Source organism: Schistocerca nitens, chromosome 4 (genome assembly GCF_023898315.1).
Source record: "Schistocerca nitens isolate TAMUIC-IGC-003100 chromosome 4, iqSchNite1.1, whole genome shotgun sequence".
Classification (NCBI taxonomy): Eukaryota; Metazoa; Arthropoda; class Insecta; order Orthoptera; family Acrididae; genus Schistocerca; species Schistocerca nitens.
The window spans coordinates 166055687-166074903 of record NC_064617.1 but is presented as its reverse complement, the minus strand read 5'-3'; the positions used below and the strand labels follow the sequence as shown (position 1 = coordinate 166074903).

General features: G+C 40.3%; 1 protein-coding gene across 1 annotated transcript in view; it reads left to right on the top strand.

The window, feature by feature from the left end:
- LOC126253021 (UDP-glucosyltransferase 2-like) overlaps positions 1-8587 on the top strand; it is a 64204-nt gene extending 55617 nt beyond the window's left edge. Inside the window, exon 6 of the mRNA XM_049954082.1 lies at positions 7637-8587. Coding sequence (XP_049810039.1) covers positions 7637-7913 — 277 coding nt within the window. The 3' untranslated portion in view covers positions 7914-8587. The remainder of the gene's footprint in view (positions 1-7636) is intronic.
- The last annotated feature ends 10630 nt before the right edge of the window (positions 8588-19217 follow it).

The window sequence follows — 19217 nt, the reverse complement described above, 5'->3', positions numbered from 1 at the left end:
GCTGCCTTGCAGCAACGAGTGGCGTTTCTACATTCTGGCATTATGTGAAATGACATGCAGCAGTGACATCTAGAGTGTTCAGTGAAATTTTAATCTCTCCTTGTTTCAGGCATTTTTTAGTTGTTGTTGTTTTTGTTGTAGTTCTCATTTATTAAACACAGTGGAGTGCAACTAGGACTGGTGTATTCTGTTCCTGATATTTGCCTTCTTCTTAATTGTTGTTTGATGATCATTTGAGTGACGGTTTTTGCTTGAGTATATTTTAGGTGTTAGTGTTCTCGGACAAGCTTGATTGTTGTGTGTATACCCAATGCACTGTTGAGTTATTATCTTTGGTAACTGGTTTCTTGCCTGTCATTGTTATAATGTGGTAAAATTGAACATAAAGACTATTTCACTGTGTGCTTCATTGTGTTTTTGCATTTTGGCAAAATTTACACAGAATGCCTTGCTTGAGTAACCTCGTACATGTGATAGGATTTCTTGATACTAATTAACAAATACGTTTAAATATAGCTATTTACAACCACCCAACTCCCAGACACTTTCTGCTTATATTGTTTCCTGCACCTTGCCAGAAAAGACACCAAAAAATTTTAACAAAGGAAATAGTCTATTACATATTTGGAGGCATAGGAAAGGCACAGAATGTAGTACTTTGATAAAAAATTTTACTGATCAGGAGTAATGCTGTCCTCATATCCAATAGAAATGCTGTTGGAGCCATATATTCAGGTGTAGGATCTTAAGAAATTTTGTTAATGTGTTTTGAGAGGAATTCAAAATTAGGAAACGGATACGACAGGTTTCATAAGGGATGGAAGAAGTATTAGCGACATGGAGGAGTAAATACGGCACACTAGGAATGACAATGCAAGGAAATAAACTATGTTATCTCTTACTGCTGATGACCAGGTGATAATTGTTGAAAATGGTGAGATGGATTAAGTAATTCATTCGAGAGGTTTAAAAATAAACGCAGACAAAATTGAGTGTGCAGAAGTATTTGGTTACGAGCAGTATCATTAAATGCAGGTAATTTTAAAATTCTGGTAATTTTATTAGTTAATGTTGTTTTAAGTACTCTGGTCAGCCAAGATATCTGCAACTGGGAAAAATGTGGAAGATATTAAATAAGACTGGACAAAACAAACATGTTATTCGACAACTGAAGTCAATCCTTTCCAATAATGAGATAAGAAACCAAACATAAAATTCAATTCGATGGCAGAAAGCGTGTCGAAACGGAGCAAAAGATTGGCTAGCGATGGAAACTGTTAACTGTAAACGAAGTACTGTAGTCTCATGATTAGAGAATATCAGAAATAAAGAAAACATGAAAATGATGTAAATGGAAAAAAAGTGTATCAGAGCTACTGAGAAAAAGTGATTACTATATTTTGGCAATTTGAAATGAAATGATGATGATAGATGGTCAGGAAACGTATGGATGTGAACTAAGAGTACTTTTTAGTAATAATAGCTGAGTACTCATCCTAGTACAGGTATGAATTAATTCAAAATCTATTGGTTCGATACCTCTTTTCTCTGTCCATCTTTTCCACTCCACTCTTTTCATCTCCTCCTGTCACTCCTTCTGCCCTCTGTCCATCTGCTATTCAGCCTCAGTCTGTCCATCTGTAGCTACCCACACTCTCTGTCATTCTTCTCCTCCTCACTCTCTTTGATAATCTGCACATTCTTCTTCGGTTAATCTGCTCTTTCTACCTCCTTCTTTCCCATTTTCTCCTTTCTCTTCTGTCTCATCCTCACTCTCTTTACCTGCTTCACCACATCTCTCTGCCCATCTCTTTCTCCCTGTATCCATGTATTCCTAGCATCACTCTCTGTCCATCTCTTCTTCGCTCACTCTATCCATCTCATTCTCCCCATCTCTCCTCATATCCTGTTTCCATCCTCTACTTCCTCCTCCCATTCTTTCTTTGTACCTCCACATCATCGCTTCATCTGTCCATTTCCCCTCCCCCTTCTCCATGTCCTCCTTGTTCACATCTGTGTCCATGTCCTCCTTCACTCTCTCTTGTCCATCTCTTCCTTCCACCATCTCTCTCCACATTATCACCCCCACCCAGAGAGGTGGTACGCTGGTTTTTAGCCCAACAATATTTCTTTCCCGATAGTAAACAATACGTGTACCAAGTTTGGTTGAAATCAATCCAGAGATTTAGGAGGAGTTTTCTACCAGTGTATTTGTATTTTATACATTTCACACCATTTGCACATATATTTCACCTGCCTCTGTAGCGAATTTCGCCCTGTCTTTTTGTTTTCACACAGCTGAATATTTATGACGTCATATCTCCAGAAGTTTTTGTCCTATAATGACAGAACTTTGTAGTTATACTTGGACATATGGGGATACTGATTCCGAAATTTGTTGCAAAGGAGTAATAACTTTAAACGTACCAGTTGCGAATGATGGGACAATTAGCTTTCGCATTATTTACAACGTCATATGTCCCAATATATAACGTTGTAGGTACATTCAGTGTCATATGTACACACTACTGGCCATTAAAATTGCTACACCAAGAAGAAATGCAGATGATAAACGGGTATTCATTGGACAAATATATTATACTAGAACTGACACGTGATTACATTTTCACGCAATTTGGGTGCATAGATCCTGTGAAATGAGTACCCAGAACAACCACCTCTGGCCGTAATAATGGCCTTCATACGCCTGGCCATTGAGTCAAACAGAACTTGGATGGCGTGTACAGGTACAGCTGCCCATGCAGCTTTCAACACGATACCACAGTTCATCAAGAGTAGTGACTGGCGTGTCGTGACGAGCAAGTTTGCTCGGCCACCATTGAGCAGACGTTTTAAATTGGTGAAAGATCTGGAGAATGTGCTGGTCAGGGCAGCAGTCGAACATTTTTTTTGTATCCAGAAAGGTCCGTACAGGACCTGATAAATGCGGTCGTGCATTATCCTGCTGAAATGTAGGGTATCGCAGGGATCGAATAAAGGGTAGAGCCACAGGTCGTAACACATCTGAAATGTAACGTCCTCTGTTCAAACTGCGAACAGGAGGTGACTGAGACGTGTAACCAATGGTACCCCATAATATCACGCCGGGTGATACGCCAGTGTAGCGATGATGAATACACGCTTCCAATGTGCGTTCACCGCGATGTCGCCAAACACGGATGCGACTATCACGATACTGTAAACAGAACCTAGATTCTTCCGAAAAAATGACGCTCTGCCATACGTGCACCCAGGTTCGTCGTTGAGTACACAATCGCAGGCACTCTTGTCTGTAATGTAGCGTCAAGGGTAACCACAGCCATGGTCTCCGAGCTGACAGTCCATGCTGCTGCAAACGTCGTGGAACTATTCGTGCAGATGATTGTTGTCTTGCAAACGTCCCCATCTGTTGACTCAGGGATCGAGACGTGGCTCCACGATCCGTTACAGCCATGCGGATAAGATGCCTGACATCTCGACTGCTAGTGATACAGCCCATAGGGATCCAGGACGGCGTTCCATATTGCTCTCCTGAACCCACCGATTCCATATTCTGCTAACAGTCATTGGATCTCGACCAACACGAGCAGCAATGTCGCGATACGATAAACCGCAATCGCGATAGGCTATAATCCGACCTTTATCAAAGTCCGAAAGGTGATGGTACACATTACTCCTCCTTACACGAGGTATCACAACAGCGTTTCACCAGGCAACGCCGGTCAACTTCTGTTTGTGTATGAGAAATCGGTTGGAAAGTTTGCTCATGTCAGCACGTTGTAGGTGTCACCACCGGCGCCAAACTTTTGTGAATGCTCGGAAAAGCTTATCATTTGCATATAACAACATCTTCTTCCTGTCGGTTAAATTTCGCGTCTGTAGCACGTCATCTTCGTGGGGTAGCAATTTTAATGACCAGTAGTGTATTTTGTGTATGATAAATGTGTTGCGAATTAGTCTTAAGGAAGGAAAGGAAGCAACAAATTGAAATTTCATGCTTGATGCTGCAGTTTTACTGCAGGAATAGCGTAAATGTAAGAGTGACCCCACCTCTTTCATAGTTAGCAATTGTTTCCACGTAGTAAGTGTTGCATATACCCAGTGGTCTAGGTGCAGCCGGCACGGCAGCTCAGCGTGTTCGGTCAGAGGGTTAGCAGCCCTCTGTAATAAAAAAAACTGAGCCAATCGATCACCAACGAACTTCAACGGATGTCTTACGACGTCCGCAACGACCAATCACAACGATTAAAAAAAAGAAAAGAAAAGTGTAGCGTCTTTGATTCATAATCAAAACGTCTTCGGTCCCGGATTCGATCCCCGCCACTGCCTTAATTTTGATAAATAATCAGCATTGGCGGCCGAAGACTTCCGGCATAAGAAGTCAGCTTCATTCTGCCAAAGGCCTTGTCAAAGAGGGCGGAGGAGCGGATAGAGGTTCAGGGCACTCTCTTGTCCTAGGGGTGGGAAATTGCCCCTAAAGGCGGAAGAATCAGTAATGATCAACGACATGAGGATGCAGAAGGCAATGGAAACCACTGCATTAAAGACACGTAACGTGTATCCACATGACATGTGGCCTGTAATTGAAGAAGTGTCATGATGATCTCTCCATTGGCAAAAGATTCCGGAATCGTCCCCCATTCGGATCTCCGGGAGGGGACTGCCAAGGGGGAGGTTACCATGAGAAAAAGATTGAATAATCAACGAAAGGATAACGTTCTACGAGTCGGGGCGTGGAATGTCAGAAGCTTGAACGTGGTAGGGAAACTAGAAAATCTAAAAAGGGAAATGCAAAGGCTCAATCTAGATATAGTAGGGGTCAGTGAAGTGAAGTGGAAGGAAGACAAGGATTTCTGGTCAGATGGGTATCGAGTAATATCAACAGCAGCAGAAAATGGTATAACAGGTGTAGGATTCGTTATGAATAGAAAGGTAGGGCAGGGGGGTGTGTTACTGTGAACAGTTCAGTGACCGGGTTGTACTAATCAGAATCGACAGCAGACCAACACCGACAACGATAGTTCAGGTATACATGCCGACGTCGCAAGCTGAAGATGAACAGATAGAGAAAGTGTATGAGGATATTGAAAGGGTAATGCAGTATGTAAAGGGGGACGAAAATCTAATAGTCATGGGCGACTGGAATGCAGTTGTAGGGGAAGAAGTAGAAGAAAAGGTTACAGGAGAATATGGGCTTGGGACGAGGAGTGAAAGACGAGAAAGACTAATTGAGTTCTGTAACAAGTCAGCTAGTAATAGCGAATGCCCTGTTCAAGGATCACAAGAGGAGGAAGTATACTTGTAAAAGGCCGGGAGATACGGGAAGATTTCAATTAGATTACATCATGGTCAGACAGAGATTCCGAAATCAGATACTGGATTGTAAGGCGTACCCAGGAGCAGATGTAGACTCAGGTCACAATATAGTAGTGATGAAGAGTAGGCTAAAGCTCAAGACATTAGTCAGGAGGAATCAATACGCAAAGAAGTGGGATACGGAAGTACTAAGGAATGACGAGATACGTCTGAAGTTCTCTAACGCTATAGATACAGCAATAAGGAATAGCGCAGTAGGCAGTACAGTTGAAGAGGAATGGACATCTCTAAAAAGGGCCATCACAGAAGTTGGGAAGGAAAACATAGGTACAAAGAAGGTAGCTGCGAAGAAACCATGGCTAACAGAAGAAATACTTCAGTTGATTGATGAAAGGAAGAAGTACAAACATGTTCCGGGAAAATCAGGAATACAGAAATACAAGTCGCTGAGGAATGAAATAAATAGGAAGTGCAGGGAAGCTAAGACGAAATGGATGCAGGAAAAATGTGAAGACATCGAAAATGATATGATTGTCGGAAGGACAGACTCAGCATACAGAAAAGTCGAAACAACCTTTGGTGACATTAAAAGCAACGGTGGTAACATTAAGAGTGCAACGGGAATTCCACTGTTAAATGCAGAGGAGAGTGCAGATAGGTGGAAAGAATACATTGAAAGCCTCTATGAGGGTGAAGATTTGTCTGATGTGATAGAAGAAGAAACAGGAGTCGATTTAGAAGAGATAGGGGATCCAGTATTAGAATCGGAATTTAAAAGAGCTTTGGAGGACTTACGGTCGAATAAGGCAGAAGGGATAGATAACATTCCATTTCTAAAATCATTGGGGGAAGTGGCAACAAAACGACTATTCACGTTGGTGTGTAGAATATATGAGTCTGGCGACATACCATCTGACTTTCGGAAAAGCAGCATCCACACAATTCCGAAGACGGCAAGAGCTGACAAGTGCGAGAATTATCGCACAATCAGCTTAACAGCCCATGCATCGAAGCTGCTTACAAGAATAATATACAGAAGACTGGAAAAGGAAATTTTGAATGCGCTAGGTGACGATCTGTTTGGCTTTAGGAAAAGTAAAGGGACGAGAGAGGCAATTCTGACGTTACGGCTAATAATGGAAGCAAGGCTAAAGAAAAATCAAGACACTTTCATAGGATTTGTCGACCTAGAAAAAGCGTTCGACAATATGAAATGGTGCAAGCTGTTCGAGATTCTGAAAAAAAGTAGGGGTAAGCTATAGGAAGAGACGGGTCATATACAATATGTACAACAACCAAGAGGGAATAATAAGAGTGGACGATCAAGAACGAAGTGCTCGTATTAAGAAGGGTGTAAGACAAGGCTGTAGCCTTTCGCCCCTACTCTTCAATCTGTACATCGAGGAAGCAATGATGGAAATAAAATAAAGGTTCAGGAGTGGAATTAAAATACAAGGTGAAAGGATATCAATGATACGATTCGCTGATGACATTGACATCCTGAGTGAAAGTGAAGAAGAATTAAATGATCCGCTGAACGGAATGAACAGTCTAATGAGTACACAGTATGGTTTGAGAGTGAATCGGAGGAAGACGAAGGTAATGAGAAGTAGTAGAAATGAGAACAGCGAGAAACTTAACATCAGGATTGATGTTACCTATGCAGTAAAATAACCAATGACGGACGGAGCAAGGAGGACATCAAAAGCAGACTCGCTATGGCAAAAAAAGGCATTTGTGGCCAAGAGAAATCTACTAATATCAAATACCGGCCTTAATGTGAGGAAGAAATTTCTGAGGATGTACGTCTGGAGTACAGCATTGTATGGTAGTGAAACATGGACTGTGGGAAAACCGGAACAGAAGAGAATTGAAGCATTTGTGATGTGGTGCTATAGACGAATGTTGAAAATTAGGTGGACTGATAAGGTAAGGAATGAGGAGGTTCTACGCAGAATCGGAGAGGAAAGGAATATGTGGAAAACGCTGATAAGGAGAACGGACAGGATGATAGGACATCTGCTAAGACATGAGGGAATGACTTCCATGGTACTAGAGGGAGCTGTAGAGGGCAAAAACTGTAGAGGAAGACAGAAGAGGTTAGCGCAGGAAGGGAATTCGTGGCGGGCCGCATCAAACCAGTCAGTAGACTGATGATAAAAAAAAAAAAAAATACCATGTTCGGCTATTATAGGTCCAGTGGTGGAGGAGGGCATATGGAACATTCATCCATACATACTTACATCTTTCTAACACGTGTGGATGTGTGTGCATATGTTGCGTGAACTTCTCTGTGTATAATTTCCGTTTCCTGTTGCAGCTACCGCGAGAACATGAAGCGCTTTTCCGCCATCTACCGGGAGCACCAGTCGACGTCACTGGAGAACGCGCTGTGGTGGGTGGAGTACGTGATCCGCCACAGAGGCGCCCCGCACCTGCGGCCCGCGGCCCTGGACCTCCACTGGTGGCAGCTGCTGCTGCTCGACGTCGTCGGCTTCGTCGTCGCGGCAGCGGCGGCGGTCACGTTTGTGCTCTACAAGCTGACGCGCCGTCTGCTGGCACTCATCTGCAGGCCCAGCAAACAGAAGAAACAGTGACGCAGCTGCCATGGGACTGGCGCAATCATCACGCTGTGCTTCGAACGTATTTTGTCGCAGTCTGGCACCCCTTCCGAGTTTTACTCGTACTGTGAAACAAACGACGCTCCAGAGGAGTGTGCTGTGACGTAGCAGATCTTTGTGACTTTCATCATGCACGCAAAATGTGAGACTCAGATGTTGGTGCATCATACGTATGAACTAGCACAGCATACGTAAGGGAGTTAGGAACCATCTCTGGGAGACTGTCCATAGTAATGAATGTGCGCAGCATACCTGAATGCGTATTTATCCAACTGGAAACTACTACGAGGAAAGTGCTCGATGTGTCCAGTTCCTGTTACCATTCTTCTAGTCTACATCATTTTTATTATACCTTAGTTTCAGTACTTACTGTTATATGATAAGAGAGTACCGCTCTGCCCATAGCTTCAGTTGTGTGTATCTCCAGTCACCGCATTAGTATCATCATTGCAGCCGTAATATAACACTTCATCTCTCATCTGCGCATGTCTGAAATGTGTTTGGTTAATTTATCAAGGTATAATTTCATTTCTGCTGCGTTAAATGATTTTCTTTATTTGTAAGTTCTTGTTTTTCTCGTCACATAGGCACCAGAGTGCATCTTGCACTGCTCACGAAAGCGAGTAATACAGAAAGAAAGTTTGTTGTGATCATTTTGTGTGAATTATGTCGTAACGTTAACATATCTATACTAACTACATTTACCATGACATTACAGTTGAATAATCTGCGTTCGTCACTCCTTACACTGTTACTCTTACACTCACAGCACGCAAAACAGTTACCACGAAGAAACAGTATGGTGTCGTCCTACACAAATCTGATTTCATCTAAGTAGAAGACTTCCTCGAATATTTTTCGTTACATTTACGCATTTACAGTATTCAGTTTATATTTCATGCCTTAAACAAAATCTGGTCAGTCTGTTGCTGTTATGCTATAAGGCCACATTCTTCACAAGGCTGTTAAAAACACATTGTAAATGTGACTAACTTTGCGGTGACTAGTTTCTATTTAATTTTCACTGTTTCTCAGTAACTTAAAATGTCACACTTTTATCCTGTGCCGTAATGACACTGTTCATGAAAATACATGCAAATGACCAAAAAGACAACTTTTTATTTATGAAAGTTTAAGAATGCGTCAGTGTGGAGACGATCTGAAAGTTATACTATTCTGGAAGAATCAAGTTAACCTAGTTCTCTAGCAATTCCTTTTAGTACTATGACCGAACAAGCATTAACAAGTTGTTTCATGGCCAGGAGATTAACACCATAGTTCTCCCTGTCCTTTGTAGAATTTTGTTAGTTAAAATCGTGCATAAAATGAAATGCTTCGACATAAAAAATGTTGTAATTAAGAAATGGCTTAAATGGCTCTGAGAACTATGGGAATTAAAATCTGATGTCATCAGTCCCCTGGAACTTAGAACTACTTAAACCTAACTAATCTAAGGACATCACACACATCCATGCCCGAGACAGCATTCGAACATGCGACATTAGCAGTCCAGCGGCTCCGGACTGAAGGGCTAGGACCGCTCGGCCACTGTGGTTGGTTTTGTAATTAAGAACTTATAACAATATACTGTAATGGTGATTACAATGGAAAAGCTGTTTGCCACTTTGTTACTATATATCCTGCTCATTAGCAACAACTGTGACATAAACATTGACTATAAATTGTGTAAGGTTTCTTATTTAGTCTGTTCGCTTTCTACGTGGCAGTGAATTTATGATATTTCGTCAAAAGGTGACTTTATATCATTGCGAAATAGGCCAAGACACTTTCTGTGAGCTCATAAGAAAAGTATCACTGTAAGCCTATCCACTTTGGAAGCTTACTCCCGTAAAAACATAGTATGCAGCTAACAAGAGTCAGAAGGTAATCCTCTTGCTGTCAGGGTATGCCATCTTCAATTGCTGAACCTTGAAATATCAGTGATACACAATTTCTTTTGTAATTTGTTGATGCTGTGAATATAAGTGTATTCTTCATATCACTGAGCCCTCTGAACTGATAGTGGACAGCCGAATTATAAATTTATAGTTTGATGAAAAATATTAATAAAAAGGAACTAATAAGTTACGAGAGTGCACCCAAATCATCTCGTCGACAACAGCCAATATTTCTACAGGAACATACTCTCGCATTTTCAAGGTGTAACTGCATCATATAAGTTCTGTGCAAAGGAAACACTAGCACCATCACACAAACCAAACATGACCGGCATTGGAACTTACTGACAGTGGAATTAATAATCAGTACATGAGACAATAGTAATACAGTCCCTGTGATTTTTGACAACGAAGAGAGAGCAGGATTTCACGCAGAACCTGTTTTCTTAGTAACACTATTCCAATGGCTGGAAGTGGATGCCAACGCCAAATCTCCGTGTTGATATATTCTATAGGGTGACCGGTGCCAAGACGATGTTATGCATTAGAGGATTCGCTCGGCCGTTGTAAGCATATGTGCTGCTTATGGTCAGTACACCGTTCCTCCATACTCCTGATAGCTTGACCAGTATATGACATGCCACAACTGCAACTGAGTATTAAGTAATCATATATACAGAAATGCTACTTTTTCTGTTTTAAAATCGGCATCGTTGGTTTGTGTGATGGCGCTAGTGTTTACAATGTGTGTGTGTGTGTGTGTGTGTGTGTGTGTGTGTGTGTGTGTGTGTGTGTGTGCGCCTTCGCGTGGGTATTATCATTCTTGAGTTTCCCCGCTAACTGGGCTTTTGAAATTCACTTGCACAGCGCTTACTAGCTGCAGTTATGCCTTGCAAATTGCATGGAGTGCTCCTCTTGAAATTTCGGCGGATGTCGACGATGTCACCCGGGTGCATTCCCGTAAATAGTCCAGGAGAAACTAAGGTATCACAATAAGACACTAATTTATCATAGTGTATTTCCTACTGGTGTTTCTCGGTTTCACTATAAAATAAATAGGCTGTGGTAATGCAAGTGCACTCCTCGACTGGGTTACTCATAAGAGAGTTAAACTTAGCATCACACCTTGTGCTCCTGTGGAAAAATGTATGTTTTTCGCTGTACGTGTCTAATAATAAAAGAATTCTTTACTGTTTCTTACATTTTCCATGTTGATTGCATCTTAAAAGCTGTATAGCTTCAGTCACATACGTTCCTTAGGCGTACAATTATTATCAGATAAAAGTTCGTGTTCATTAGCTAGCTTTCCATCAATTCTATACGGTCTATACTACAAAAGAACGGCAGTGTTTTGCATCTGACACTATGAGACTATTTATTGAACTGTGACTTTCATCTAGCCTGAACTAACCTCTATCGCTAAACACGTTATGTCATTAATATAAATTATATGAAAGATGTAACTGATATGGAAGCCAGAGTAAAAAATTCAGAATTGATAACGAAACCTATTTCTTTTTTCTTCTTCTTCTTCTTCTTCGCGGATGGATCACTTAGGTCCACGCGTAATCAACATTTGTTGGCCTTCCTTTTTTCCCAGTATTCCTTCATAAGCAACGAATGAGCTTGCTTTCGTTGCGTAGACCACGTACGTCGGTTAGTTTTTCTCTCTTCTTCCTCAAAACCCCGTGTGTTTGTGACTTTTCTGATTTAATTTCTGCCATGTAGATTTGGAGACCTTAGTCCTCTCAGGTTTATTTTTTCGTCTGTTTGTACCAGTCCGGTCTTGTAGTTTTGTTCTTTAAAAATGTATGGATTTTGTGCTTTTTGAGTCCATTCTTTCTAAATGCCCCATGAATTGGATTCTTCTCATGCGCATTGTGTCTGTTATTTTGTAGAAATTTTTATATATTTCTGCATTGGGTTTTGGATAATACACACCATCTTTAGTTCTTGGTCCGACGATTTTCCTCATTATTTTACGTTCTTTCACTTCTAATTCGCGTTTTAGTGTTATGTGTTGAAGGTTTAGTGTCTCAGATGCGTAGAGAGCTTCGGGTTTAATTACTGTTGTGTAGTGTCGCATTTTAGAGTTGCACGAGAGACTCTTTTTGTTGTAAACGTTTTTTGTTAACTGAAAAGCCGGCTCCATTTTCTGGACTCTTGATCTGACAGATTTCTTTTCATTACAATTTTCTGCAATCCTTTCAACGAAATATTTAAATTCTTTTACTTGAGGGGTGTAGTTATTACCAATTTTGAGATCAGAAGGTGCATCTTCGATGCCAGTCATAAATTTTGTTTTTCCAAACTAAATTTGTAATCCTATTTTTGCTACCTGCTCTTATAATAATTCTAGCTGTTTCTGTGCATCGGTAATGTCTTGTGCGATCAGTGCCATGTCACCAGCAAACGCTAAAGAGACTAATTCTATGCCCTCACATCTTCGTCCCAGTCTGTGTGCTGGTGCACGTGCTTTTCTCCATTCTCCAACAGCTTTTTCAAGAGAACAATTGAAGAGCACTGCGGACAGTACAAACATTCCCTTGTCGTACTTCTGTGTCTATTTAAGATTCAGTGCTCAAGTCTCCCATAAATTTTCTTTGGATTTGGTCTCTGTGAGTGTTTCTTTTATGATTCTTGTTGTCTTTTGTTCTACTCCAAATTCTGCTAATACTTCAAAAAGGGATTCTCGGCCTATACTGTCATATGCTTTTTTAAAGTAGACAGACGTGGTGACACAACTTTTGTTTGAAGTACTATGCAAATATTTCATCGAGATTTTCTAGTTAAGCGTTTGTTCTACGTGTGATCGACGTTTTTGAATCCACCTTGGTATTCGACTAGTTTTTAATCCAGCTGAGGTTCTGCTCGGTTTAGTAGGGCTTTAGACAAAATTTTGTATGTTATTGACAATAAAGAGATTCCACGATAGTTGTTGGGGCCTGTTTTACTTCCTTTGTTTGCTGTCTTCCCCTCTGAGGGGATTTTTTCAGTTTTCCAGGTATAATGTATAATTTCTGTGAGTTTTGGAATAAGATTTTCTCCTGCATTTTTTTCCATAATTCTGCGATGATTTGGTCTTCTCCTGATGCTTTGTTGTTTTTGAGTCACTGAATTATCTCTTTAACCCATTACTAGCCATTGTCCCTTTTTTGGGACGCGTATATTTTACTTATTTGTACGTAAGCAATGGAGCTTTTAGCCTTGATTGTTGCACCTGTAGGTTCAACTAACTGCTATAATGCCTGTAAATGTAAAATAAATAACTTTTTTCGAAGTACTTCACGTCAGGAAAATTATAAAGTTTCCGATTTTTTGTTCTCGAACTTGGCGGCACTGTATGTCTGCTGGTAGTTCCTGTACGACAATGAGCTGTGATTTAGTTGTCTGGTCGTGTTTGCTATGAACATATGGATGTCCATGTAAGATCAAGTATACTTCAAATTTTTTCAGGTAAGTGCAATTGCGATATATTTTATGTGTCCCAATAATGGGACAATGACATGTTACACTATCATTTCTTGTTGATGTGCCCTATTCTTGTATACACGTATTATACAGAGAAGAATTGCATTTTACGTTCATTATATCTGCTTTTTTTTCATGTTCTATTCGAATTTTAAGATTCCATCAGGATAAAAACGTGCCGCTTGGACTTAACACTTGAAGACATTGTAGCAGAACCAGCGAACCATCAAGAGCGTGACGATGAAGATGATGACGTAGAACTGGAGATTATTCCACCAAATGCAGATGTAATAGTAGATGAAGAAGACATTGACGAAAATGTATTGAAAAACGAGTCTGTTGCACAAGATGTAGCCGGTACGTTAGAGAGAAGCTCTCACTTTTGGATGTCCGACAGAGAATAGTGATGTTTTACCTACCAAAGAAAACAGGATCAGTACCAAAACGCAGAGGACCACAATTGATGGGAGGACGAGTGAGCACAGATGTACGACTAGATTCAGGAAATCATTTCATTGTGCCAAGTAAAACACAGAAGAGAGTAAAACACAAAAGAGATGTGCTTACTGCAAGAAAAAAACAACTAAAATTTGTGATAGGTGCAATGTTGGTGTACAAGAAATATGTTTTGCTTCATTTCATACTGAATAGACATTCAATAATATTGAAACATTCTTTATTTATTGCTTGTGTTATTTCTTACAATATTATGCATGGAGAATAAGGCTGTGAATTTGGATAGCGCACTTGGCCGATGTCCCAAAAATGGGACGGTCTGTAGTTTTTGTTCTAATAAACTGAAAATTTTCAAAACAACTTTTTATTCAATTCATCACTCAATGTAACGCATTTATGTATAAAAGTTTGCAAGAAATGATCCGATAGAGTTTTGGCCAGTAATGGGTTAATCTCCTGTAAACTTGTTGGCTTTAAGTCTGGGTTTCGTTGTGTGTGATGGAACTCAAATTCTTCTGCAGGCTTTTCACAATTCAGTAATTTAGAAAGTATTTTGCAAGAATTTCACAGTTTTCGGTGTTGGTATGGCAATTTCCCCATGTTCATTTTTTAATTGGAGTGTTGGAGGAGAGTACTTTGATAATTTTTGTTTGAATACTCTGTAGAAATTTCGAGAACTGTTTTTCTTCAAATCATTTTCTATGTCTTGTAATTTTTTGTCTTCGTGTTGTTTATCGACTGTACGTATTGCTTTTGTGACTGTTTTCCTGGTATCTTTGAGATCTTCCAGGGTCTTTAGATTTTTGTTGCACAACCAATTTTGCCACTCTAGATGTCTGAGATTTATCAGTTGGTCAAACATCTGTCAACCATGGGTTTTTACGTGTTCTTGTTTGCGGTGCTACAGTTTCAGCGGCTTTTGAAAGTCCTGCTTGCAGTTGTTGCCAATTTTGTGGTTTTAAATTTTGTGTTTCTTTTGTAAATTGTTAATTACCATTTATCTTTTGTACATCATATTTACGGTGTGGAGATTTCTTAGTGAATTTTCTTTTTTCTGGAATCGCATCTAGGGAGAATTTTGTTGGGTAATGTTCGGAAACTAGGTCTAGTCCCTTAACGACTTTAATTTGTTTCTACGGGAATACGAGAATTATTTACAGCATTTATTTTTAACACACAACAGCAAAATTACACGTATTTAAAAATAAGTTGAACCTATACTGATGAAGCACTCATCTGTTTCAATACGCTAACGTTGCGAAGTAATGTGGTTTGTTTTACTCTGTGAGGTACAGATGCAGTTTTCACCGTACTTGTAACATTTTTGCTAATTGTAGATATACGAAGTCTGACGCATTCGTAACACATCACCTACAGGGTATGCTTAATCATCACACAGTATAACATAGCTATTAAACTTTCATTAAATGAGTAATATTTTGAATGTAAGGCAAATACATTTTTCACTTCTTATCACTAGACAATATAAATAATCTGAGAGATAAGATGATCTGCAGTAAACTGTTACACATAGCATCTAAAAGAGCACTGATAATCAGGTTGCAAGAGATAAATCCATCTACGCACATTTAAAGAAATTATATATATAGTACGATATTTTCCACATATCCACCATGCGTAGCAATAATATGGCGTAGTCTCCGAATGAAATTACCCGAAACCTTTGACAACGTGTCTGGCGGAATGGCTTCACATGCAGATGAGACGTACTGCTTCAGCTGTTTAATTGTTTCTGGATTCTGGCGGTACACCTGGTCTTTCAAGTGTCCCCACAGAAAGAAGTCACAGGGGTTCATGTCTGGCGAATAGGGAGGCCAATCCACGCCGCCTCCTGTATGTTTCGGATAGCCCAAAGCAATCACACGATCATCGAAATATTCATTCAGGAAATTAAAGACGTCGGCCGTGCGATGTGGATGGGCACCATCTTGCATAAACCACGAGGTGTTAGCAGTGTCGTCTAAGGCAGTTTGTACCGCCACAAATTCACGAAGAATGTCCAGATAGCGTGATGCAGTAATAGTTTCGGATCTGAAAAATGGGCCAATGATTCCTTTGGAAGAAATGGCGGCCCAGACCAGTACTTTTTGAGGATGCAGGGACGATGGGAGTGCAACATGGGGCTTTTCTGTTCCCCATATGCGCCAGTTCTGTTTATTGACGAAGCCGTCCAGGTAAAAATAAGCTTTGTCAGTAAACCAAATGCTGCCCACATGCATATCGCCGTCATCAATCCTGTGCACTATATCGTTAGCGAATGTCTCTCGTGCAGCAATGGTAGCGGCGCTGAGGGGTTGCCGCGTTTGAATTTTGTATGGATAGAGGTGTAAACTCTGGCGCATGAGACGATACGTGTACGTTGGCGTCATTTGGACCGCAGCTGCAACACGGCGAACGGAAACCCGAGGCCGCTGTTGGATCACCTGCTGCACTAGCTGCACGTTGCCCTCTGTGGTTGCCGTAGGCGGTCGCCCTACCTTTCCAGCACGTTCATCCGTCACGTTCCCAGTCCGTTGAAATTTTTCAAACAGATCCTTTATTGTATCGCTTTTCGGTCCTTTGGTTACATTAAACCTCCGTTGAAAACTTCGTCTTGTTGCAACAACACTGTGGTCTAGGCGGTGGAATTCCAACACCAGAAAAATCCTCTGTTCTAAGGAATAAACCATGTTGTCTACAGCACACTTGCACGTTGTGAACAGCACACGCTTACAGCAGAAAGACAACGTACAGAATGGCGCACCCACAGACTGCGATGTCTTCTATATCTTTCACATCACTTGCAGCGCCATCTGTTGTTGAAAATTGTAACTACTGTAATTTCGAAAGTTTGTCCACCTGAAAATGTACTGTTGTCCCAAGCATATTGCAACAAACGGTGTATTTCTATCGCTGCTCGTTTAGTTTTTATTGCCGTTTCAAATATACCGGTCATTTTTGAAACACCCTGTAGTATATGAAGTAAAAGGCTCTGTCTTACTTGACAGCGGCAGACATGGTAACTTTTTGTCTACGTAAGAGCTTAGAAATGCAGTTTTAAGACTGAAAACTGACTAACAGTGCAAAAAAGAAACAGTACTTACATGTCAAGTATAAAATAATTATCAATCGATAAAGCTTTGGACACTAAGGAAAAAAAATCAAGCGATGTTCAATATCAAACGATAATCACTACAGCATTATCGCTTGAAAAAAGTGACTTGCTTAAGTGACTTACCTCTTGCCTTCCACCATTAGTAGCTCCATGATCATCGATAGACACTCTAATCAACTTAATATCATCATTTTCTTTAAAAGGTATTGATGAGGTGATAAACCTGACCCATTTAAAGAGTTCAAGAACTCTGTGGGCACATTAGTCGCTGGTCAGAATCAGAACTGCGGTAAACCTATGATTATCCAGGTAAAAAACTAGAAATGACGAATTAATTAAGTGTTGTACACTCACCATTTCTTGAAAGAACTTCAAAAAAGTTTTGTTCATTAACTTATGTGACATTGGCGGTAATAAAACTATCGTAATTATACTAATAATGTTTAGGAATTTTAATCGCTTCATTGAAGTAATCTCCTTGAGGCCCTAAATTACCTTTACCCAGTTTAAGTCAACGTTCAGTGGAAACGGGATCACCATTTGGCCTCGTAGTTTGAGACAACTTATGATTTTTAACATGAGGGGATTAGACTGATCGTTTAACTTTAGCTTTTACAACGACATTTCTGATGACGTGTCTACCGACGGCTGATGGAAATTTCCACCAGACAGAGTTATTTATCCTACATACGTGATATTATTATTCATTATGACCTGTAAAAATCGGACGATCCAGATTAGCGCGTCTCTGGTAGCCACTGCTATATCTTCCCTATAAATAATACCAGTCACTTAGAGGCTGTTCATCCCTGGCGCGAGTGCTAATCGATGAGACCTATGTGCTCAAGATGGGTACAGACGGTTTGAAAACAGAGTATGATGGTCGTTCCCCTGGTAGGAGATGGCATCAATCCATGTTCATGCAAATGTTGAAAAAACCTCGTTTTCACCTTGTGATAGACCCATGTGATACGAAGTTTTGTAGATAAATATTTTTCCGCAGATTTCAGGTCCGTCACTGAATAAAAATTTGGAATCTTATTTATTACTGAAAGTAAGAATTCCTCAGCATTTGACTTCTTTTGTTCGTTTAGCTTTTCGTAAGCTGTCTTGTCGTTCCTACATTCTTCCTCCACGCAGTAGGGGTATGTTGTGTGTTTCGCGACCATCACAAGCAACGTCGGCAGGTTTAAATGCTGGCAAGATTTGTCATGGTAGTTAAAAACATTCCCAGATTTTAGCAGTGTGAGGTTGTAGGCTTTAGGTGGGGTGTGATGTCTCTCGGAATGTATGTCTTGAAATGTAGCTCAAGTCCCATGTATATGTATATTGGCAGGAGAACAGAATATACAGATGATGGCGAAAAGCCATCTCAACTGGGTTGTCATTTGGTGTCGGCAACCTCCTCCGAACATTCTTTCCAACCGGTTTCATTAACTACTGAATGTAATTTTTCTACAGTTTGATGGAAAGAATTCCACGGTATTTCACCATCTGAGGTTACGTCGTGAAATGACTGCGGGCCTTTGACTTTCAGAAATATTGCTAGGAGGTAATTTCCTTTCACATTGGCTGGATTGACAATACAGATGTGCCCAAAACACTTGGTGCTTTTCTTGCGAATAATTTATTGTTAGTTGATCAAACAAAACATTCTGGAATTTCGTGGTGACGGTAGTTGCTTGTGGTGGTATCATATTTGCACGATTACAAAAAATAACGTCAGTTTTGGGTCTCTACAAACGTTAGAGGCAGCTTAATATACCGCCTGAAAGTACACAATGATTTTTTTCCTGCTAAGTCGACAGGCAGTCGCTCGATCGTGTAAAATCGGTGTAAAAATCGGCGTTCGTTTAATCGCTATATAGCCTCTGGTGGACTCACATAACGACAGCTGAAGTAAATGTTCATTTCGTCAATGATGAGTTGTTGTTGTCTTCATATCCTAAACACAGTGGTAAGACCGAGCAGTCCTTTCCTTTATACACTCATTTCTACAGATATTAAACAGATGTGATTGAAGAACAAGGCTCGAAACTGATATGAGACAGATATTTTCTACGGAGAAACCTGCAGTGTGGTACGCTCTACCGATTATGAATGACAAATGATCGAACTGTTATTGTAACGCTGTTATTGTGTCGTCTGTAAGGAAGATAGCCATTATAACTTGAATTAGTTTCTTTCTGAAAATATTTTCGATAATTTTTTTGGAACATTTATTTATTTGTTGCATGCGTGGTGTGTCTGGATAAATAGTACTGAAAAATCCGGGTCATTTATTGGGAATATCTGCACAAACTGAAGATTCTAAATCTTCTACTGAAACTACTTTATCTT